The 24,280-nt window shown below is 42.6% G+C and overlaps 1 protein-coding gene across 1 annotated transcript; it reads left to right on the top strand.

Annotated features, from left to right (window-relative positions):
• The first annotated feature begins 1,339 nt into the window (after window positions 1-1,339).
• On the top strand, window positions 1,340-22,368 carry WDFY1 (WD repeat and FYVE domain containing 1). Its single transcript, XM_088528487.1, has 12 exons — window positions 1,340-1,496; window positions 7,607-7,674; window positions 9,185-9,258; window positions 10,458-10,512; window positions 11,739-11,889; window positions 13,164-13,276; window positions 15,116-15,242; window positions 16,838-16,943; window positions 18,730-18,831; window positions 19,469-19,599; window positions 20,548-20,656; window positions 21,290-22,368. The coding sequence occupies exons 1-12, from the start codon at window positions 1,360-1,362 to the stop codon at window positions 21,347-21,349; spliced, it is 1,233 nt and encodes a 410-aa protein (XP_088384613.1). The 5' UTR covers window positions 1,340-1,359; the 3' UTR covers window positions 21,350-22,368.
• The last annotated feature ends 1,912 nt before the right edge of the window (window positions 22,369-24,280 follow it).

Raw genomic sequence — 24,280 nt, 5'->3', positions numbered from 1 at the left:
GGGACAGGAGTGTAAGGCTTGGTCTGGAACACAATCAACTCAGCGATGTGTTTGCAGCGTCAGGCAGGAGCGAAGCCTCATGGAAGGAGGGCAGAACTGCAGCCTGGAGCCCAGCTCTGTTCTGGCAGCGGCCCCCTGTACCCATCCGCTTTCCTTAGACCTGCCTCGGTTTCTCCACCACTACCAGCAGGGCTAACGTGTCCCGTGTGAGCTCCCTGGAGACACGAAACTCGGGGACTGTCAGTAACTAAACAGGATCAGAAGGAAGCACTGGGCAGGGAAGGATGACACAAAATGCTCCCGGCTACAGTTATTTTGTCCCAGAAACCAAGAAAGAAGTAAGGGGATTGTTTGAAGTTGCTAGATTTTTCTTACAACAGTGAAGAAAGTGGCTATTTTTAAAATAATTACACGGAATTAGTTGTTTGCTAATCTGTTGGCTTTTTCGTAGATTCAAAGGCTGCTTAAACCACGTGTTATCTATGCTCCCCCCCAAGAAAATCCGTGGCAGTTGGAACCCGCCTGGGCAGAAGGAGCCTGCGCTGCCGCTGGCCCCGAGGGCCCGGTACTTCCAAGGGGAGAGAGGGGGGAACCGGGCAGCGCCGCCCGCTCCCTCAGCCGCTGCCTCGGCTCGCGGCGCCAGGGCGCCCCCGCGTGACGTCACGGGCGCCGCGGCCGCCAGCGCCCCCTGGCGGCGCGCGAGGGCGCCAGCCCCGCACCCGCGGGGTTTTCCCCCAGCACGGGCGCCGCCCGCGCTGGAATTCCGGTGGAGATGGGATGGGTTTGCGGGGAGTGTCGCCATGCCGCGTGCGCGTGAGCAACAGCCGCGGCAACCCTAAGGACGGAAGGGTAAAGGCCTGACGCTGGTCGTAGCTTGAAAGATGTAAACCCCCTCGCTTTTGCCTTTGCAGTGATTGCACATCCTTCCTCCAGCCGCATCCCCCCCGCTAATTATTCTAGCAGGAACATCCGCTTGTTTGCTGCCCTGCGATGGCATCGGTCCCACTGGGACATGGGCAATGAGCGGGGCTCACGAGGACTGCAGCGTAACGGCTAGGTGTGTTTGTGGTAAACACACAAAGTAGGTGCGTTTACCAGCAGCACCGTCCCTGCTGCGCCCCGAGGCCAGGGGGACAGGCGGCAGGGAGGGAGCGAGTCTCCACCCGAAGTATATCGGCTTTTCCTCCTCTTCTACGAAATACGGCCGCTCTACTTCAGAAAATACGGCGGCCCCGCCCCGCGCGGAGCCGCGTGGGCGGGGCGCTTTACTCCAGGCACTACGGGGCGGCGCCGCTACACGCAGCGCTACGGCGCGGCGGGGCGCGTCAGGTGACGGGCGCGGGCGGGCGGCACGGCAAGATGGCGGCCGAGATCCACTCGCGGCCGCAGAGCAGCCGGCCCGTGCTGCTCAGCAAGGTGGAGGGGCACCAGGACGTGGTGAGCGCCGCGCTGCTCATCCCCAAGGAGGACGGCGTCATCACCGCCAGCGAGGACAGGTAGCGCGGCGCGGAGCCGGCCGGGCCTGCGGGCGTGTGTGTCCCCCCCTCGACATAGAAAGACCCTGCGGGAAGGGGCCCACAACCTGCGAGGAGGGGGCCCCCCAAGTCCTGTAGGGATGGGGTACCCCTAACCACGTGGGAAGGACCCTCAAGAGGTGGGATGGCCCTCACACACCCCAAACCACACAGGGATGGAGCCTCGCTGAGCCATGTAGGAAGGGGCCCCCATTTATGAGATACGGCTCTGCACCCTGTGAGTGCAGATCCCCAACCTTCAAGGATGCCCCCCCCCCAAATCCTGTGGGAATGAGCCTCAAGTCTTTGGAGAATGGGGCCGCCAGCCCTGTGGGAACAGGCCCCTGTGGGGCGCAGAGCGGAGGGGCTTGGGTTGCTGCTCGCAGCACAGAGGGTGCTGGGTTGCTGAGGGCCCTTCCCCTGCAAGGGAGAGCGCCCGGAGCCCGGGCCTGGCCCCAGCACGGCGGGGCGGGCAGGGGCTGCCGGCATCGGGCTGCTGATCGGGGTGAGACTGGCAGCGAGGAGGAGGCCACCAGTGAGGGCTGGGCGGCCTGCGGGGCAAGGCGAGCTGTGTGAAACCAGGGCCTTCATCCCGCGGAGGGCCGGGAGATCCCTCTTGAGAGCTGCTGTTTAGAGACCACGCGTGATTTAGAAACCTGAGGTGATTTGGTGGAGGCAGCTTTGCTGTTGGCGTCTTTCAGTAGAACTTGCACTTATTCTTGCAAGAATGTTTGTTTAGAAGGAGTTCACTTAATGAGAAACAAAGTACAGGGAGTGTTGGGATTCAGCAGAGCCTTGGTGGTAGCTGAACTGGTGAGCAAGGTTTTATGGCATTTAATAGAGAATCAAAAAGAGCAAACACCAACTCATAACAACACATGCCAAACTCTTTAAGCTTACTGCTAGTATGGGCTTTTGAGATTTATTTTATTTTTTATGCAAAAGGTGGAAACTTGCCCAGCTCTGGATGAAGTTTACCAGAGTTTGTTGGTCTTTCAGTAGCTGGTATTAAAGTTTTAAAAAAAAATGCGTAGAACATGTCCTCATGCTCAAGTAGCACAAAGTTATATTTGTTATGCTTCTTAGTGACTTAGCAACATAAACTTTATATTAAAATATGAAGCCACAGTCTTCCTTAGTGAAGCTGCTTATCAGCACCATTGAGAAATCAAAGTGTTAGTCCAAATCCGCTTCCTGTGGAGAGATATGAATGCATTTGTGTTTTCTTGGCATGCAAAGGATTACTTGTTTTCAAGTGCTAGCTAGTTGAATTTCTGATAAAACAGGCAGTAGAAGTAGTTGAATTTGGCAGGAGAGAGGCTTAAGTAGTCTCTGCTCATAGCTTGTCTGTGAAAATACAGATTATTGTTATTACATTTATCTTGAGTGGCTAATTGAATGCCTTCCCCCTTCCCCCCCCCTCCCCCCAATATTCACAGGCAGCAGCACATGACTGAAGAAACAGGAGTTCTTAAGAGCTAGTGTCTCGCTGAAATCTGAGCAGAATTTCATGGTAGAAACAAATGTTGTTTTCTTTGCAAAGCCCTGTAGCAGATGATGCTGGTGTTGAAACTTAAAGGCTCTGTTAGCCAAACACTAAAGGCAGGCAGCCTGCCCGTTTACATTGCTTAGACAGGAGCTGAGGATGCAGCTGCGTCTTTATCTGGGTAAGGGCTGGTGTCAGATACAGAATTGTTCAGGGAGAGCAGAGGCAGTTCTCCACCTTTGTCGCATTTAAGTCTCAAAGGAAAACTTGAGGCTGAATCTTGAGGCTGAGATCTGGTTGCCTGTCTTAATACGGGAGGAATGTGGATCTTTAATGATCAGAAACTGTTTCATTGTATTGCTTCTAATTTGAGGTGCCTCCTGCAGTACATCAAAGCCCGTTCACTCGTGTCCCTCACTCACATTTAGCAGGTTATCAAACTGTTTTGCCCCTAAAATGGGGTGCAGATTTTAATGCTGCGTAACTGGTCGTGCTGCTGGCAGCAGCAGGCAAAGTGTGGAGCTCAGGAAGTGAAAGAGCTGCTTCAGAGTGTGTCTTTGAGCAGTGTAGCAACAGAGCAGGGCTTAAGTATTTTTGAATAAAACTTAACACAAGTAATGCTAGCAAGTATTTCATAATAACCAGTCAGAGGAATGTGCTTACAAGTTAAGCAGTGGGGAAAACATTATCAGTGCAGAAACCACTTCTGGGAATGTTGTGGATTACCCTCTTGTTAAAGTCATTGTAGTTCTTTCTACTGTAAATTGTTTCCTAGAATGGTGATTTATCTATTCTTTTGATAGTAGAAAATATGCCTATTTACGTCTCCAAATACCAATCAAATCTCAGCTTTTTGAAGATCTGAAATGAAAAAAGGAGGCAAGAATAAGTAGCTTGCAAGAATATGTAGTTCATTTCTCCAATCTATTTTTTTAGAATTTGCCTAGCTAGGGTCTTGTGCGACCCTGTCTCCAAGAAAATATTTGCAATTGCTTGCAGTATGTTCCTCTTAACCTAGGTAGCCAGCTCATATATCAGCTGTGAGTTAGATACTGCTGCTTGTGAATGACTGGTATTTTCTCAAATCTGAGATAGTTCGATGTGGGCTGCCCAGATTTATGCTACAGACAGATCTCTGGGCTTAGTGTTAATATCCTTGTTCTCTGCAGACAAGTAACTAAGGCAAGGTGAGTGTTTTCTAGCTGTACTTGGGGATGCTGAGGGATAATAACCTAGTGTAAAAGATCCTGAGCATGAGCATGTAGGATAATATTTACCATGGTGATCTCTGGAGTCCCTCGAATACTTGAAATCTAATGCTGTGTGACTTCTGGGAGCTGCTGTCACATTGGAACTGCTCTTAAGCTGCAATATTAGAGCTTTATTTGTTTGGTTTTTAGTTATGGAGGTTAAATATCTTTCAAAATGAATGCTATAGTGAGCAGAAATTCAGCAGAGAGAGTCAATTACAAGCTGTGTCCTTGATTTTGCTTGCACTGTGGTTAAACCAGGCTCCTAATGGTGTTTTGGGAACACAGACAAAATCAACCTAAATACTCCTGATTTATTTTGACTGCCAGGAAAATAGAATCTTCATTTCCTGTTAGGAAAACAATTGCTAATCACAGATTCCAGATAGGAAAGCGGTTGTTAGTGGTTTGAAGGTACTAGGAAGATGCACTTCTCAAAACAGGAGCTGCTGTTCGTCTGTGTTTGGCTTTGTCCCTGCTTTCTCCCTGATCGGGGTATTTGGCTTTCAGAGACAAATGTGGTGAACTACCAATACTGGTGGGACACAGAAAGGCGACTGCCCCTGTTCACCCTGGTTTGGTTTTGTTTTTTTCCTCAAGCAAACTGTTTTGTGCTTGCTCTGTAAGTGAAATGCCAGTTAAGAAACAATGAAAATCCTTTAAACAATATGGACTGTGGCTTTATGAATTCCTAAATACTCTAATATTGCTTCAAAAAAGAACTTTAAATAACTGTTCTATGAACGTGCATGCTTTCTAGGCAATGTTGGGGAAGCTAGAGGTTTGTTTTTTCTTGTTTACTTCCTTCTGCCACCTTAATCTGCACATTGTTTAAAAATTTTGTCTGAGTGGTTATTAATAGGTTTGGGCATTTTAGACCCTTACTGAGACTGCCAAAGAAGCCTGTGTCTTTCTAGGTCCTTAACAGAATGGCCTAAGTACGGGCGAGAGGGAGGCGGCTGTCTCGGGTACTGAGTGCAGGCCTGTCCATGACATAAAGAAGCTAGACTAGGATTTGGGGAGCACAAAAGGCTCCAGTGTTAGGCTGTTAGTTCTCATAATAACCGTTTGCTGGTAAAAGGAGATTACAGACATGTCATTATTTGAAGGGGTCCTCTAGTCCTTCAGGTTAGAATTGGTATGTAATAAACTTGTCCTAACCGAAGGAAATGCAGCGGAAGAGATGCATGGGATAGGGCTTCAGGCAGAAGTGCAGTCCTGGCATGTGCTGTTAGCTGGTGGCTGCTAAGCAATCTTACCAAGTTTTGCAGAGTCACAGCTTTATATAATTAGATACAAAGCTGTCTGGCAGCCTGTCTCTGCAAGAGTGAGACGAGTTAAATCTAAATCTTAAACCAAAATAAGAGGCTTTCGGGAGCTAATTTCCTTGACTCTTGCAGCTCTTTGCTTAGGCCTTCAACTTCATTGAAAGACTGTGGATTTGACGATCCCAGTATGAACTGTACCCTCAGGAAATTATTTGCTTAGAAGAACAGTGTTATGCTACTCTGTTCCTTGGTATCAATTCCTAGATTAGTAAAATCCACCAGGATATTGAGTGCAATGTTTTCAAATTGCTATGGTAACTGTTTTTAGTGTGTTTAGAGTGAAAATAATTACATTTTGGTTTGAAGTCAGCGAGTCGAATTAGTCTGGCTGGAAGCTGCCCTTTGAAACATTAAAATTTGTGAGTGTGATGAAGCCGCTTGCAGGAAAAAAAAAAAAAGCTATAAAATCTGCAGTCACTATTTATGAGGTTGACTTGGAAACTTATTTCCTTGTCTCATGTTACTAAGAAATGACAGTTGCTCTCTGAAGTATTCAGCGTTCTGACCACGAGGCGGGGGGTGGATTATGATAAGGAGAGAGAACTGACTCTCCTGAAAGAGATGTTCTTAATACGGAGAAGTTAACTCGTGGGCCAGGGTAACGTGCACTTGCTGCTAGACTGATGTGACTCACTTCAAAAGCTGAAAATCTGGTTGTTTCGAGGCAGTGGGTGCTTCGCTCCGCTGATATTGCTGGAAAAAGTAGTATGTTAAGGGCAGGCACTGTCTGATTTGTTGCATTTGAGTGGTCTTCTAAAGAAAGATCCTTAAATGACTTACGAAGGTAGCATTCTGGCTTTGTATCTTTTTAACCCGTCCTGAAAAGTTCTAGTCCCGGCACAAGATATATCCTAAAAACTTCTAAATTGTAGACTATTATTTTTAAGTCAAAAATAGAACAACTCATCTCAGTGAAAACTCTTTAAGTGTTTCTTGATAAAGTATTTACAGAGCAGTTAGGCGTCCACTTGGGAATGAGGAAGTTGGACTTCGGAACTTCTGACTGGAGCAAGGAACACAAACAATGGCTCAGAGGAGTTGCTTAAAATAGACTTAAAATAGCCTTAATCCTGTTCACTTGAGTGCTCTTAGCTTTTTGATGTAGGTTCTTTTCAAATGTGTTTATTGCAGGAATGATTTTAATAGATGATAACCTATTTCCGTACTGATTCTGTCCTGTCCCTTCTCCCGAAGTCTGAACAGTCATGAGAGTGATAAAATACTAAATATTTCTGAGAGAGTTTTCTTCCTTCTGCAGAGCCAAATTCTGGAATATTATAAACTAAAAGCAGTGTTATAAAGAGGTTTAGCAAGCTGTGTGTGTTGTCTTGGTGAGTTCTTTCAATTCCCATTTGATCAGATAATCAGTCCTGTTTGTATTTTGCACTTTGTGCAGGCCTAAATAACAGTGCTGCTAACAGTGCTTGTCCTTTGGATGTCTACATGAGCTATTGGAGGGATGGCTTAAAGGAATTAATATCAAACTATTTGATGCTCCCTGTGGATCCTTGTGCCCACCTCTTGAGATGGAGGTGTTGGTCAAGAGGATTACTGTGCTACTGTTAGTATTTGCTCTCTGGTTTGCTGAAATATGAGTTGATAAGAAAAGCTGCAAACATTCAGAGTTTCAAAGCTTCCATACGAGAATGGTTTGAGATGTCTTTTAAAAATATCGTATGTGTTTTTATATATATATATATAAATATGTCTGTGTATATATATATATGTACCATATAAAACAAGCTACAGTTTGCTATGCCAAAGTGAAGTTCATGTGACTTGAATGTGACTTTAGTCAGACTGAGTTTAAGGATAAAATTCAAGAGATGCAACGTGTAGCAGTTTCTGAGGTGAACTGAAACTCAGTGCATGAATAGCTTTGAAGGAAGCTCATTGGCATCCAAGATTGACTATTATTAGTATTATTTCTCCCTGTTAAAGTAGGCAAAAAGCTAGGAAGATTGGAGCCTTGGCTGGTTACTGATACACATGTTTATAACTGTCTTCCTTAATCTTTCCACAACACAGAACAATCCGAGTATGGCTGAAGAGAGACAGTGGGCAATACTGGCCCAGCATCTATCACACTATGTCATGTAAGTAAAGTGCTGGTGGTGGTAAGTGATGGCTAAGCATCGCGCAGACACTTTGTAACGTGATAGCGTGTTCGGTGTAGGAGAATGCCTCCCTCTTTCCTCAAGCACTGATGATTTTGAATTTGGAAACTTTATCTGAGAGTTGATAAGATCTAAGGTGGCATTCTATCAGAAATTAAATTTTTCAGAAATGAAATCTCTGTATGGATCAGCTGCTGTAGCTGTCTAATATTGGTGTAATAACTCATCTGCTGAATACGTGAATGTTTTAAACCATTAACTAGAAGTTCTGACATGAGAATGTCCCGTGTACCACAAAGTATATGTACCTGTGTTTTGAGGTGTTAAATTATTAAGAAACTACTTCTGATTAGAAGCTCCAGTGTTGAGAGATTTTTTTTTTCTTTAAAACATCATTTAGCCTAGTATTTTTGCTGTAATCTTTTTTAGTATACAGTTGTTGCCTAGGAACATACCATAAATAAGCAGATGGAATGTAATGATGAAACATCAGCCTAACAAGGGATAAAGTATTCAGAGTAACAATTTCTGAAGAAACTTGTACGGAGAGGTTAAATGAACACCAAAGAGTTGGATCAGATGTTCTGAGATGTTTTGTTTCTTCAGCTGCAGACAGAAGAGTCTAGATCTAAATTGGAAATGTGAGCCATAATTGTTTTTCCTCCTTCCCTTCCTCCCCACTTTCCACTAGTTCATCTAAATAACAACAGTTGCAACATTTATCAAGCCTTTAAATAGGCTATTCAGATTGTGTTTTAACAACCTTTTATAAAATAAGATTGCCTTTACTAGTTGCAAGACACTTATTTGTCCTTATGCAGTATGGCCATTGTAGTAATCCAGATTGTCCTATCTTATTTTAAATCTCTGGAAACGCTTTTAAGGCCACATGTTTCTGAGGGCACTGGAGAAGATGGTGTTAGATCAGAACACCATATCCCTAAGGCTCTTGCAATTTGCAGGTTTAGTGAGGACGTTCTTTACTGAAAGATTGGGTTGTGAAATCCTCATTAGGACACTTCCTTGTACTTCCCCTCTCATTGCATCTATGCCTATTTTAGCTCTCCATTTCAAAAATGTAAGTAGGTATTTGGATACTTTCTGTTGTGAAATAATCGTATGTAATCACATGAGTCTCCTTAAAGATATAGATGCAGAGAACTGATCCTGTATGGTGCTCAAGTTCTTAAATCTAAGTACATGCTGTTGTTGCTAGCTAAGCATCCAGCCCTCCCCTATGGCAGGAGATCAAATCTGTCTAAGGTTCCTGGGGATGCATCTGCTTTACTCTGGTACTGTATCTTTGATTAGCCTACCAGATGGAAAATAAATTGACTTAACAAGGGGCACTCTTCATGCAGATTAACTTTCCTCAAACTTCTTAACCTTAAACTGCTTTGCTTCTGACTAAAATAAACTGGTGGTGATAACTGTCATGTTTGCTAGTGCTTGTATTTCAATAACTTTAATGTGTTTGCTTTTTTGACAGCTCCATGTTCAGCTATGGCTTACCATCACGACAGCAGACGAATATTTGTAGGCCAGGATAACGGAGCTATCATGGTAAGTTGCTGTAACTTTTCTTAAGCATGCAGATTAGAATCGTTTAGATGTCCATGAGCATCGAATGTTGCTGGCGAGCTGATAGCTTGTTTCTTTCCCTTCCCTTTGGAAAGGAGCTGCTAGTAAATGGCTGAATTCTTTGGCCGTACGCTTAGGGCATAGGGCAAAAACACAGAGTGGTTCTGGCTAGATCAGAGTCAGCTGGCCTCAAGAAAGCATTGAGACAGCAGGGTTGCAGTGGGTCCGAGCTACTCTTCCTCAGGGAGTTATTTTGAGGAGGACATTAGGGTGGCTAGAGTGTCATGATAGTGTAAGGACAGGGTTTATGAACTGGAGCTAGCCTGCATCTGGCCAGAGATACAGATCTGCCTGCATTGAGCACTGCGGATGTCTCGGGATTTCCTTGCTGTAGGCTGTGGAAATTTCAGCCCTCTAGCTCTGAAGTAACAAGAATCAGGATTGGCTTCCAAACACCCCCCCACTTTGCCTTGAGTGGGTAGAGGAAATACGTGGACTTTCTTTTCTGGGAAGTCTTCCTTCTGTCCCATTAGCCTCTTGCTCTAATTTCTCTCCCTCTCCTGGAGGGAGGATGCATGTGGCAGAATAGAAAGTAGGCCTGTGTCCCTTCCCTGCTTTCCTTGGGAAAGGAGGGGACTCCCAGATGTTTTAGTGGTTTCCTTTTTCTGTGAAGATAAGACCAACATAATAACTGTCCTAGAAAGAGCAAGAGTACAAAAGGAATGTCAGTAGTAGCGGTACTTTACTACTAAAAATTATAATACAGGACCTTTAAAAATTCTGCAGATCTAAAGAATCAGTAAAGAACACCCATATAAAGTTGTTTTGAAGTTTATGAAGTCTCAGATTCTTAAATGCAAAATACTGCAGGATAGTTTTTGCTTGTTCTTATAAGAACAAATGACGTCTGCTTTCTATATTTTCCTTTCAGTGAACAGGGTTCTGTGAACATGTTGCTTCTCAAAAACAGCAGTTTGGTATAAATCTGAACATTAGCTTGTGATTGACTTCTCAGTTTCCTGTGCTTCAGTGCAAGAAGTTTCTAGGTTTTAGTAAGATACATTGGCAGGCTATGCAAGTTCTGGATTGTGAAATCACTTTTTGTTTGTTAGTTTTTTTAGTCAATCTCTTGCCTATCTTTTTGTGTATCTCTTGTAACTGTCCCACTTCTTTGGTTTTAGGAGTTTCATGTTTCGGAGGACTTCAATAAGATAAACTTTGTGAAGACCTATCCAGGTAAACTGTTAACTAGCGTCTACACTAACAGCTGTGTCAAGGGGAGACTTCTAAAATGCTCAGAAAATTCAGAACCATCACATGAGTCAAGGCCAAATATGCTGTAAATCTAACTGTTCTTCCAGCTGTAAGTTAGTTGAGAATGACTGCAGTAAGAGAAATGTTATATTATTGAATAATCATCAGTCAGTTAAGTCTCAGAATTGCAATCATTATCACTTAAGTCTGCAAGTGAAATGAGCCAGAACTAGTAAAAGTTCAAATCTTGCTCTTCAGGTGGAGCAGCTGGTCTACATGAATGTTAGAGCTTTCTAAAGGTGTGTTTTGGTATTTGCAAATTCTATCTTTATTTTCTATAAACACTGAGAAAAGGCTATTTCTAGCTATATGTAAGAATCATTGCCTCCTTTATAGTCTAGGAGAGTGAAAGGGATGACAAAGAGTGTTTTTCAGGTATTTGGGAATAATATTTATGGAGATGTTGTTTTTGCCACTTGTTATCTAGGGTAGTTATCTTGCAACTGCCTGATACAGACAGAAATAAATGTTCTTGCTTATAAAGAAAATATTGTGTTCCTAAACAACAAGATCCTCTCTGTGCTAAGGTGGATGACTTGGCAGCCCGAGGTGAAGTGCTTGCATGTTAGGGGAATGTGTGTTGCTGGGCAGGGAGGTTTTTTCTGACATTCCTGTAACTTCTTGCTTAGTGGCAGCATTCTCAACTAAGATGAGGTCTTGGTGACACTTGTTTACTATCACAGGGAGCAAACTGAAGGCCCAGGACAGATCATTTTCAGTACTTAAAGGAATGGATCTAACCATAACCCACATGAGGGGGAAAAAAAGTCACTTAGAGAAAGCAATTAAGATTTTATGTGTATTACACTGCTTTCCAGAAGTCCTGGCCTAACAGAGGAAGCTGAGGGCTTACTTGCTAACCAGAGCATTTCAAGTACCAGGGGTGAACTCTGCTTCTGTCTGTAGGGGAGAAAAAAGGGGTTTATATTGGCTGTCTAACATGATTGAATTTTTAAACTATTAAAACTATTCTGTTCATTTAAACAGAACAATGCTAGCCTTTTAATGCAGCCTTGGAGCAAGTGTATCATGATGGTGAAAACTGTGGTGCATTTTTTTTTTGGTATCACTTTCACTCCGTCTGAATTATTGTTTATAAGGATGATTTGGTTTTAGGAAAAACTATCAAGAATCTCTTCTTCCCACAGCTCATCAGAATCGAGTGTCTGCTATTATTTTCTGCCTGACATCAGAGTGGGTCATCAGTACGGGTCATGACAAGTGTGTCAGCTGGATGTGCACAAGAAGTGGGAGTATGCTGGGAAGACATTACTTCACTTCTTGGGCTTCATGTCTACAGTATCCTTTGGGAATGATTGCTGCCCAGTGCTTCAATCCCCTGAGTTCATGTCTGTGTGTGTGGTGGTGGTGTTTTGTTTTCTTAACATGGAAGGTTGGGGCAGATTAACTATCCTACAAATCCACAAACCCTTAGTCTCATCAGATATTTAATATTTTTGCTTCTATTCACTCTTGTGAGGCAGTGAAAGGATGTTGTGAGTTTGAGAGTTACAGAAGTCTTAGTATGTATTAGTTCCTGATTTTGAGATGTTGGTCTGTAGCATGTTGTAAAAATCTCTAGTACTTGTAACTGTATGTGAAGACTGGTGAGTTAACTCCTAGATTATGTGCTGCCAGGTGTGTGTGTTTTTCCTCTGTAGCTCTTATATTCTGAATACTAGAAGCCTTCTAAAAGCTTAAAATGACCTTGTTTCATCCTTCTTGCTTTCCTTTATTTTTTTCAAGATGCTCAAGTAGCAGCAAGAACAGACTATCTCAGAACTTTTCTATAATGCTCTTTTCCAACCATCCCACTGTGCTAGTAGATCCCATGTTAGGAAGTAGTGTTTTTTTTTTTTTTTTTTTTAGTGTCCGTGTTACATGGCAGAACTCCTTCTGAAATATTGTCAATCCTGGATAGTAAGGACCAGCAAGCTCGAAAGCATGGGGAAGAGCAACAAGAGTGAGATGGTCCTGCCTGTTCAGTAGCTAGAACAGTGGGAGTATGGCTTTGCTGTCAGGTGAGCCAGCTGTGGAGGAACCACATCTCTGAATCTGGGTGGTTCTGTCCTGTCCCGGGGCATCAGCTGGTGTATTTCTCTAAGCTCAGTCTCCTAGCATTTTAGGAGCAGGTACTAGGTGAGACCAAATGGCAGCTCGTGTCCAGTCCAGTGCTCCTAATGATAGCTCTGTAGTGTAACAAGTAGCCTGAGGCAGTTTGTCATATCTTGTACAGGATCGTGTTCTGTAAATGTGTGCTACATCTAAACGTACTTGCTTGCCTAAAGCTAAAGTACTGGAAAGCCACAGGAGATGCCATAAGAGACTCTATCTTCCAGTTTCTCACTTGTTTTCCATATTGTCCTGTTTGCACATACAGGGAAAAGTAAGAGGAATGAAAAGGATTTGACTACTGTAGTGTCCAAACACTTCAGAAGTAGTAATGTAAATAATTATCTGGCAAACTCAATTTTGTTTCTGATTTTTGTTGTGTAGGTAGCAGCCGTGTTACCTGTTTCAGGCTTTGAAACACTCATAAGAGAAAATGAGTCTTTTCCTTGACTTCTATTCAGATATGATTATGAAACCCAGCATGCATTTGTTGGTGACTATTCTGGACAGATCACACTTCTCAAGCTTGAGCAGAACACGTGCTCAGTTATCACAACACTCAAAGGGCATGAAGGTAAAGTAACTTCTTAATTCCACAGAACCTCCATTCTGGTAGCGTTCTGTGAATTGGGGTGGTATGTTCCAATTAAATAACCCCCGCTATGGGTAGGTAGTGGATGAACAACTGGTGCAGGGCTGTAGCTGGCAGAAGCTGTTTACACTTGTATGTATTGACCATCCCTTAGAGAGGAGAAGTGCTCTTGCCCAAAGTTCCCTTCCTTTAGTCCTCTGCACACTTACAAGCCCCATTTTTGTAGATAAGATACAAGAGTGAAAATGTTTGTTTGATCAAATGTGAATTATCCACTAGATGGCCACCTTTTAAAGAGTTTAGACTCCTTAGCATGGAAAAAGGACGAGAATGTTACTTCTTTTTTTCTGTGTGGCCTTGTACCACAAGAATATTAGCTAAAGCAGCTGGAGCAAGCCCCAGCCTAGATTTAAAAAAACACTCAATTCCTCCCAGTAAAGAGAAGTCTTCTACTTTGGTCAGTTATTAGGAAACTCAGTTTTCTTTGTTTTAGCTGAAACTGGTCTATATGCAAGAAGTAAAGAGCCTTTTGGAATGAAAGCTGTCAAGCCAAAGCCAAATGCATCTCGTTCTGTGTGTTATGCTGAAGCCCTTGAATCAGATGTAGAACCAGATAGTCTGTAACCTGATACAGAGCAGCTGCATGCATTGAGTAAGGCAAGAATGTGGTTTACAAAAGAATGTGTAACTTTTAAATATACTGAAAGAAATGTCAGATGTAATGCCTTTTCCCATGTGGTTACCTTCAAATCAGCTGACCAGTCTGCTGTTCCGCTAGGCTGAATTAGTGGGTCATAAGTCTGGCCCTCTGGAAAAGGTTTCTTTGTAATGCCCAGAAATTACAGAGCAGACCTAGAGGGGCAGACTCCTGCTTTACAGCTGGCTGTAAAATGACAAAGCTGCCTCTAAATGGGAAAGGCAAGTTGAGATCTTCAGATGGTAAATGCCTTTTCCTTTCTTCAAGCAGAAGTTAAGGTTGTGTCAGCTGAGTGCACAATAACTCTTGACTCTATAGATGCCTTCACCTGTATGGGAGTTCACAGCAGTCTTGACAGAGACGAATGTTAGTCTGAAATTAGTGTGTCTGGATGTGGCACTGTCTGGTAGATACTCTGTTTATGGAATAATAACAGGTGGGCTCCCATGCCCTGACTTCAACAGAGCTATTTGTGTAGCGGGCAACATGTTCCTCATGGGAGCTTTTATGAGAGCTGGTTGATGTAGGGGGGCAAAACCATTTCTTTTCTTCATTTGGCATAATAGTAATTGTGTCATTCTTTCCAAGGAAAAACAGGTCCCTTTTTCCCCTTCACAATATTTGCATAATATCCTCAAGGCTTGGCAATGCAGTATTTAAGTAGTAGCTAGTTCTTCAAGTGTGGCCGTGTTCCAGACTTGAAATGTTGTATTTCCACTCTGTCTTTTTCTTTACTGTGACTTTTGTAGTTTAAATGATTTCGGAGCTTGTCCTTCAAGCAGCTGCTTCCAGCATTCTCAGTGTTTAGCAGGCTGATGTCTATAATGTTAAGAGATAATATTAATACTGCTTCTTATAGCCTGGAAGGGAAGGAGGGGTCATTGTTCTCTCAGTGGAAACACCTATTCCCAAATGGGTTTGTCTGAAACAGCATAACTCTAAAGCAGGCAAGACAAACTTCTTGCTCCGAAGACCTGGAAAAGACTGATTTGGGCTGTAATTAGAGTTTATCTCACTTTCAGATTATCAAGGCACTTGACAACCGAACAATGAAAGGAAGGGAGCTTTAAAACTCTCGTAGAGAGACTCTCTTAAATCTAACTGCACAATGTTTTTTTTCCTAGGAAGTATTACTTCCCTGTGGTGGGATCCTGTTCAGCGACTGCTCTTCTCGGGTGCCTCTGACCACAGCATTATCATGTGGGATATTGGTGGAAGGAAGGGGCGAACATTGCTGCTCCAGGGCCATCAGTATGTATAATATCTTGTTTTTCCTACGTGCTTTCTAATGAACAGATGAAGTCCAAGGAAGGATAAGGAGCATGACAGGATATTTGAATCTTTGAATAGTTTAAGGGCTAGGATAGTACTTCTTGCAGAGCTCTGAAGACTCCCCCTTCTTAAGGGGGAAAGAGTTAATATTAGAGAAGCCTTGCTTTTAGAAAAGTCATGCTGCATACTTACAAAATGTGAGTATAAGACTATGAGAAAAAACAGTGTTCAGAAAGAGGTGGGTAAAAATCCTGAGTCATCTGCTTGGATTTAATGATTTAGAAGTTAAGCCCTTTGTACCGTAAATCCTTCACTGACACTTTTGAGGGTGGAGCTAAAAACTTAATGTATAAGTGTGTTTGTGATTGTATTTAAATACAAGCTTCAATATTTCCCTTTCTTCTGTCTCCTTCTGTGTGTGAGATGATAACCTAATTGGCTCTATTACCTGGGCTGGTATCTAGACTTCAGAAAAGGATGTCATATCTGCACTGTTCTCTAGAGGCCTGTGTAACTACCTCTCTGCGTTTAGTCAACACTTTCATTTGTACAGACACACAGCAATACCTAGTTGTCATCTTTAAATCTAGGGCCTTAATTCAATCTGACAAGCAGTTCACAACTCAAATTATATTCTACTTGGAAATGAAGTGTTAGTACAGATCTCATGTATTTAAAGATGTATTTGTATAGTGCATTCTCCTCTTGTCTAATTCCCTAGATGCCTCCATCCACCTTTGATCAAGACTGATAACCTTAGCACTAGAACTCTTGTTAAATCTTGAGAATTTAGTTTTTTGGCTAAAGAATCAATGTTAGTACTGGTTACAATAACGTAACTGAAGTCAGTGACTGGAGGACTTTATACCGCTGTTACTGCTGCATCTTGTGGCCTGGTGAAGACTTAGACACTTAGTTTCTCTTCAAACATCACACTTAGCCTCAGACTTCATACTGAATGAGAAAGTAAGTTATCTCAGAAGTGGAATGGCTTTTCTAATTGAACTTGGAGATTGCAAAACGGTTTAATAGTGTTGAGATCCTTTCTACAGCTTCTAAGGATAGACTTTGTTTGCCATGGCTCTTTTAACATAATCTTTCTTAATGGTGAATACCTGCTTTACTTGTCAGCAACAGACGTGGTTATTGTAATTTGTTAGCAAAAGTGGAATCTCCATCTGCTTCCTAGCTGAATCTTTACACATCCAGTTGTCTCTGTTTTGATAACTGGTTCTCCTTTTAACACATGTATTCACAGCCATGCTCTGAGACAGTTGATGCTCAAATTACTGTCAGTAGTTTACTGCCAGCAAATGTTAACTTGAGCTGCATCTCTGGCGTCCTGCTCAAGTCCATAAGAATAGTGCTCTAGTCAAGATCCTTGTGCTAGAGCGATGCCAGCATTTGTTCCCTGGTCTTCATTGCTCCACTTAGATGTGGTAACATTTAGTAACTGAGCTATTTGTGAGTCAGGTTTACATTCCACGGTAGATTCACAAGGAGGAAACAGGATTTATTGGAAACCTAGACTTTACCCTTAAGCATTAAACAAAATTTATCTGCTCTGTTTGCAGCGACAAGGTGCAGGCTATCTGCTATATCCAGCTGACACGGCAGCTGGTATCTTGTTCAGCTGATGGGGGAATTGCTGTTTGGAACATGGATATCAGCAGAGAAGAGGTAAGATCGTGTCTTTGGCCAAAGGTTTTTTTCCTTCTTTGAGCTGACACAGCTTTGTGTCATGCTTTGTCTGTTTTGCAGCTCTCTTCCTCACTTTTTCCTTAAATATAATAGTTGTGGTTAAGGACTGTTTTATGTCTTGCATTGGTCTACCACCTTCAACAAATGCACTGAATATTATGTGAAGCTCCATGTTTTTGACACAAAGAACTCAATATTCTATGATATTCTTAGCCCTGTGAGTCTTTGTTGCAAGCAAGTGGTTCATAATACAACTGGGATAACCAGATTTGACCATTTTTATCTTTTGGATCTGCACACAGTAATTAAGGGATCTTCTAAAATAATAAGCAGTTTTAATAGAATTAAAGCCTGAAGTCTCAGCACCTATTGAAAAAACATAATTTCTTGGCCTGTGGACTAGGCTTGACTAGATGTGTCTGGAGTGCTGAACATCTCTGAAGTTTTAGCTACTAAGATTATGGGAGTATCCATAGACCTGTTCAAAAAAGTCTAGTCTGTCAAGTCCCATGTGAATAAGAAGTGTTAACTCCACAGAAAGTTGAACTGATATTGGGCTGTTCTAACCATCTGTTGGTAGGTTTTCCATCTAATTTTCAGGCATTAAAAGGAAGGTAGAGAATGAGAAAATATCCCCCTCTTCCCCATTAGAGGGAGTCAGCATAGCCACAAAGTGGTGTTGGTGACTTTTTAAAAATGCTATTAAGGGCAAAATGCTGTTCTAAGTAACTAGGCAAAACAGAACATCAGCTGGAGAGGCTGCTGACCTGCTCCTTCCTCCCTGCTCCCTGAACTGCCCTGGTTACTGCCTGTTACAATGTTTTTTCCCACTAGCATGAGGGAAAGAAGATGCAGTCAGGGTTCAAAGAGTGAAAATGGGACATCTGGCTATTAATGAGTTCGGTGTCAGCTGGTGATACGACTGACCATACCGTTGTTTTGTTGTTATTGACAAAGATAAGTGCATGGGTAGGGGGAATCCCTTGATGTTTCAGTATTTTTTCCTGTCAAATTTCAGAGAGACTCCTCCATCAGATGCTTGAAGTCATGTATAAAATTTTAACACAAATCTGTGTACTAAAGGTTTATTGTCCCTTGTTCTATCCCCTAAAGGGTGCTCCGTTAGTGTCTTTGGATGTTGAAATTTGTAAAATCTCTAACTTATTTTCATTTAGCATGCACCCTTTACCAACAGGAGGATATAAGTGGGTGGGAGAGCAGATACTAAATGAAGACGTAGGTTGCATGGAAAATACAAATGAGTGTTTTTTTATTTCAAACTGCCTCTGCAATGTTGGGGAAACAGAGATTTACTTCTGGAAATGATCTTTTAATGAAAACAAGAGCTTAGAGGCTGACTGCCTCATAACTTCTTTAACTTGGATTACTAGCCCTTAGAAATCATTTAGGTAATCAGAGTGGCAGTCTTCAAACACCTCTGGCAAGTTTAATAACTCAGGCATTTGAATTAGCTTTTTTATTAAGGCAGTAGCATCACATATTGCTCTGGGGTTTTAGAAAAAAGGTGTGGGAGGTGTGTAGGTCTTGGTAACAAATGTCTGTAGTTATGAGGTGGCGGGTGCTGCCTCATTCCCTTTCTGATTTCTTTGTACCAAACTTCCCATGTACTGGGCAGTCTGGCTTCTGCTGCAGCCTGGAGCTGAGGCAGAGCATCTCTCTGGGGGAAGCTTCACTGTGGCAACTTAAATTTCCTTGGTCAGTTTACAAGGAAAACCAAGTCTGATTACCTGCTGTTCTTTCCTAGGCACCCCAGTGGCTAGAAAGTGACTCCTGTCAGAAGTGTGAACAACCTTTCTTCTGGAATATAAAGCAAATGTGGGACACGAAGACTTTAGGATTGAGACAGGTGAGATTGTCTGAATTAGCAGTTCTTCAGGACATAGGCAAAAAGAAAATGTAAAGCAAGCTGCTCATCCTTCAAAGTGTTAATATTTCTGCTGTTTCGAAGTAAGGCTTTTTGAGAGGTCACAGCTTCTAGGCATTGCTAAGAACATCCAAATGCTGTGGAACTTGCTTCATGTGGTGAAGCAGGCTGTGCTCAGAGCACAGAGATTTCTCTGAATATTTCTGTGCACTGAAGCTGTGGACAGCTAATTTTTGTGTTGTATTAAGTGGCAGACAATGTCCCATAATTAAACAACCAAACTGCCAGCCTAATTGCTGCAGAGAGAACCCAGTTCACTGAAGCATTGATGGCCCTGTGCTTACTGTGCTGCAGTTATGGAAGCTTTCCAAACAGCTCCCCGCTTGGAGGGACTGGGCAGGCACAAATGCTTGTCATCCATTTCTGACTTTTCTGATTTCCTTAGCTGCTTGCCCAACAGTTCTTTTTCCTGCTCCCCAGAGAAACTCATGCAAGGAGGGGAGGGTGGGCAAGGAAGGAATCCTTGAATACTTCTAAGCAGGCTGCTGCTGTTTACTGAACATGCAGTAAGATGAATGACACAGGGTGATGATTTTCCTTCCCCTTGCTCTCTGTGAAGCATCACTGCAGAAAATGTGGACAAGCAGTGTGTGGCAAGTGCAGTACCAAGCGGTCAAGCTACCCTATCATGGGCTTCGAGTTCCAGGTCCGTGTCTGCGACTCCTGCTTTGAGTCCATCAAGGATGAGGAGTGAGTATTAAGAAGGGTCTCTGTGTTATAAAGCAATGGCGATGGCGTACAGAAGAATTTTGTGGAGCATTGTGCACAGATGTAGAGCCAACACAAACAGGCCAAGCTGACTGTATTAACAAGCCATATTTGCCCTGGGTGCCCAGTAGACTGTAGTGCAGAGATCGCTAAACTGATTGTGCAAGAACGTTTAGATCAGATGTGCTGTTACTGTTTGGAATCCAGTCTGCTTGTCGTCTTCCCCATAACCCCAGTTCTGGAGCTTGAAAGAAATTAAAATCAGGGTTTTATTTTATTTTTGGTTATTTGTTATTTATTTTTACATACAGGCTATTGATCACCCTTAAAATTGCAAGGTGGGTAGCTGGCAAAGCGTCACAGCTGCCAGGCTTTGTATGCATTAGTTTATGTATGCATACTGAAAACTGCTGCTTTAGGTGTGCTCTTCACAGGCAATCCTATTTGCAAGCAAGTAGTTAAACGCTGCTTACTGTCTCATTAACTACTCTACCTATGGAAGATCCTCTTTGAGCACTAAGGAACTGAAGTCATCAAATGACCATTTTTTACTTAAAAAAATGAAAAAAGGGGAGTAGTGAAGGTGCTGTGCCCTTGTTTATCCCTTTCAGGAAAGGAAAAATGTAGCCCAGCTTGACTTTTTAACTGAGAGTACAGTTTTTTATTCAAGCAGTGTTCCGCTTCTGCTCTAGATCTATTAAGAGCCAAGTCGGGGAAGTCAGGCAATGCCTTGCCTATATAACTGCACAAGTGATGACTTAGCATGACTTGCTACGTTATTTCTGTACACTTTTAGATGTCAGTGCTGTTCTTGGAACTGTTCTTGAGTTTATTAGTACTCAAACAACTTTAACATCATTTTGTATTGTTAAAATGATGTCATGCAGCTGCACCTGCGAGCTGGCTTTCATGTGAACTGTTTGCTTACAGCCGTACTTCCTTGGCAACCTTTCATGAAGGAAAACACAACATTTCACACATGTCCATGGACATCTCCAGAGGGCTGATGGTGACCTGTGGGAGCGACCGGGTTGTGAAGGTATTCATGCACCTCTTTCCTATGTTTTCTGGAGATATTTAGTAGGAAGCTAATAGATATGTTTGTAATACCTTTTCCTTTCTGACAGCTGTGGCTACCAAGCTAACTGTTGTGAGCAGTGAGAATGTTTTTTTGCATGCTGTTGTTCTTGCAGCTGAACACGGTCATGACCTGTAACTCTACTACATGGCTTAGTGCAGCTGTCAAAGCTGGCTACTTTTGATGTCCTCTGAACAGACAAAGTGGCCATCAGCAGGAGCGGTATCTGCTAGTGGCCTTAAATAACCATGGGTGATGGGATGTGCAGGCTTCTTTTAATCTGAGCTGCCTGGCTGCCTGCAGCCTTGCCACTAAAAGCTCTTGTTATGGGAGTGAAATGGAGATTAGAATGATGTATTTTTTCCTCAAACAGACCTGCAGGGCGCAGCCCCAGGACACTCCTGAGCCTCAAGTTTGCCTGCTGGTTTGCAAGACTAGTGCTGTTCTTTACGTCTTTTTCTGTGCAGTTAATTTACATTGGATTGTGTCCTTGTGGACCTTGTGTCCAGGGAGATCATTTCTTACTTCTGATATAACAATATTCTGAAAGTTAAGTGGTATTTCTGTATAATTCTCCACAATATTTTCTTCCAGATTTGGGACATGACACCAGTAGTTGGTTGCAGCCTTGCAACTGGCTTCTCTTCACGCTGATCTCCCAACAGAGAGGTTTTTGCACCTTATGTACAGCAATATGCATCAAATGAATGAAATCCTTCTTAAGATACTACTGCAGACACTGGTTGCTTGGTTCTTCTCCTGCCACTCTTCCAGGATGGACAGTCATCTTTGTAGAGGACACCTTTTCTGTTGGGCTCACCAGGACTCTCCTTGGTGTGGAAATGCAGCTCCACAGCCTCTTGGACTAATGAAAAATGGCTTCCCTGCAACACAACACCCTCAAAAAGGACCCGTTGTTACTGGTTTACGTGTAGTGTTAACAACATGCTCTCTCTGCTGATGCATCTTGTATAAATACCTTGTAGCTAAAGTGTTATCAGCGTAAAACACGTTTAGTCAATTCAATTCGTGCAAATAGTAAAGTAACTTATTCTCTCTTCCAAAAAGCAATTCTGTAGAAATACTTTTGAGCAGTCACTGTCTAAACTGTCTCCAAAAGGTATACTGGTTATTCCTATGGAAGGAGGAAATACTTCTAAAATGGCAGGTAGCTTCTTTCTGATGAGATAGTAAGAGAACCTTTGATTGTGCAAGATTTCCTTTATTGGCTTTCTTGTAGTGTTTGTCTTCAAGTTCAGTTATTAGTGAAATCACTTTTGTGGGACACCTGTTTAGGTAGCTGGCAAATCTTCAGACAATTCTAAGCTCTTAAATAGTTAGCATAGGTAACAAACTTTTGTAGGTCTTATTAAAATGTATAGCTCAGCTACGCTAGTTTAGAAACAGGTTAGAGGTATGAACCATATGCTTTGACAGCTCTATAATGCTGTTAGAATGGGAAGCTGAACAAATCTGCCTTGTTAAGTGCAATGGCTAAGAAAAAATGGCCAGATAAAGTTTAGAGACTTTTTCCTGTGGAAAGGCTGATGATTCTTTAATGGTAAGGAAGCTGTCTCTGCTAAAGTGCAGCATAATTCTAAATACTGCCTTGGTGTTGCTTAAAACTGACAAATACTGAGGCTTTCCAAAGCAATAATTGCTGAGGTACAGAAGAGCTGCTTCCCCCACCCTGCCCCACACCTGGGTCTGTTAATGCTGGGATGTCTGTACTGATCCATTCCCATCTCAAAGCTGAGAAGCATGAAGAAGAGCCAGGAGGCCTCTATGATTGTGCAGCTGGCTCTTACAGGGATTAGCTACTGAGATATTGCCAATATATTGGCCTGTCAGCTGTAAGAATCTAACATTTGAATGCTAAGGAGAACTTGCTTTGAAACTCTCTGAAAGCCAAGACAGTATGGCACAGAGCTTAATTTGGGAGAGTTTCTAGACCTTTTCTGAAAGCAGGTGCTTACTGTGAGGACAGAAAAATCGAGCAGGTCACTTGGCCCAGGGCTCTTCTTGGCAGAGGACTAAGGGATTTCACTGCCTCTATTACAGCAGCAAAGAAGTGGTGCTATGATTGTTAGGATCTCAACTCCTAGTTCTCTAACTTGATTGTAATATTCTCTGCACCATGCTGTAGCTAATATATGAAGATCAGAGTATAGTTAATACATCATGGTCCACCTGAGCCTTGAGCCAAAAGGCTGGTAGTGTCCAACAAGGGCATTAGAATGCAGAATACATGAGTTACTCTTATCTTAGGTCTGGCTTTGTCTAAATTTATGTGGGTCTTTTCCTGAAGTATTGCTGAGAGTCTGCTAATTTGCTAAGCTTATTGGACCAGTGGAAAAAAAATAAATCCCTCTTTTGTGGGAATAACAAAATTTGTGTTGCCCTCAACTTGGGATTTAGCATTTGTCACATAGATTTGATTCATCTTGCTACGTGCTCTATAGCTCAGGCTTTTTTTGTGAATGCTTATTTCTAAGGTATTAAGAGAAAAATCAGCCTGTGTTTGGGGAAAAAAAGTAAAATAAGAAGTTAGATTACTGCTGTGAAAGCCTTCACCCCTGTAAATTGGGAAGGAAATTTGTTTGAAGGGGTAAGCAAGTGCTGATAATGCTCTAGATTTGCTTTCAAAGCTCCTTTGGAAGAGAAGGGAGACTTTCTCATCCTTGCAGAACATGGCTATGTGGCTAGATCCGTTCAAGGCGCTGTGTGGTGGCGAGGATCTAGGGTCGTGTGTTCAGCTGGGAGATTGATGCAGACGTGGTGCTAACAGCACGTGTCTCGAACCAGGTGATTCGAAGCTCCTCTTACCCCAGGGATACTGAGGTGTTGCTCTTGAGCAGCTAACGCTCCTGAACTTCAGCGCTTTTAGTTCTGACTAGTCGACATGCTCCCTGCTCAGCGTGAAGCGCCATGGCCCCTTCCCTGTGAATACTTGCTCTGCTCTTGACAGCCACTTATCTTACATTAAGGTTTGCCACTAGATAATATATTCTCTACTACATATTGGTAAACCTAATGAATATATTTTCTATACTTGATGTACTTAAAGATAGTGTCAGTTTGGATATAACAAGATAATTACAACTGCCAAAAGTCATTAGTCACTTAAGTATACTCTTGGTGTTGAATGAGTAATGCTTACAAACCACTAAAGAGATGCTGTGTTGTTTAAAACAGCTGTTTAAGATGCATACTCTGTCTTGAAACTGAACGTGCTTCAACTGTGTCAGGTCAAGTGTGCAATTACTGAGGAAGCTTGATTTGAAGCATTACTGATCTCGCTTGTGTGACCTCTTTCACTGGGGCAGGGTAGGGGAGCACAGGGTACTGATGTGTGCTAATTCTTTACTTAGTTGTATTTCTGTACCCTGGGTAGTTAAGAGATGCTAGATAAATCTGTCCCTTGCTCCCTCTTGTCTGAGGTTTTTTGTTTTTTGTTTATTTTTTTTAATTTTGATTACATGTATAATAAAATATTTCTTGATATTCACTTAGCCTATTTGGATGACCCATCTTTTCTTCGTTACTGAGCAACCCCCATCCTGTGCTGCGCCTCCTTATTTAGTC

This window comes from Tinamus guttatus, unplaced genomic scaffold, assembly GCF_059628265.1.
Source record: "Tinamus guttatus ecotype Peru unplaced genomic scaffold, ASM5962826v1 Tinamus_guttatus_pri_ptg000311l, whole genome shotgun sequence".
NCBI classification, from domain to species: Eukaryota; Metazoa; Chordata; class Aves; order Tinamiformes; family Tinamidae; genus Tinamus; species Tinamus guttatus.
Note: the sequence above shows the minus strand (reverse complement) of the source record. Positions and strands in the feature narration are given on the sequence as shown.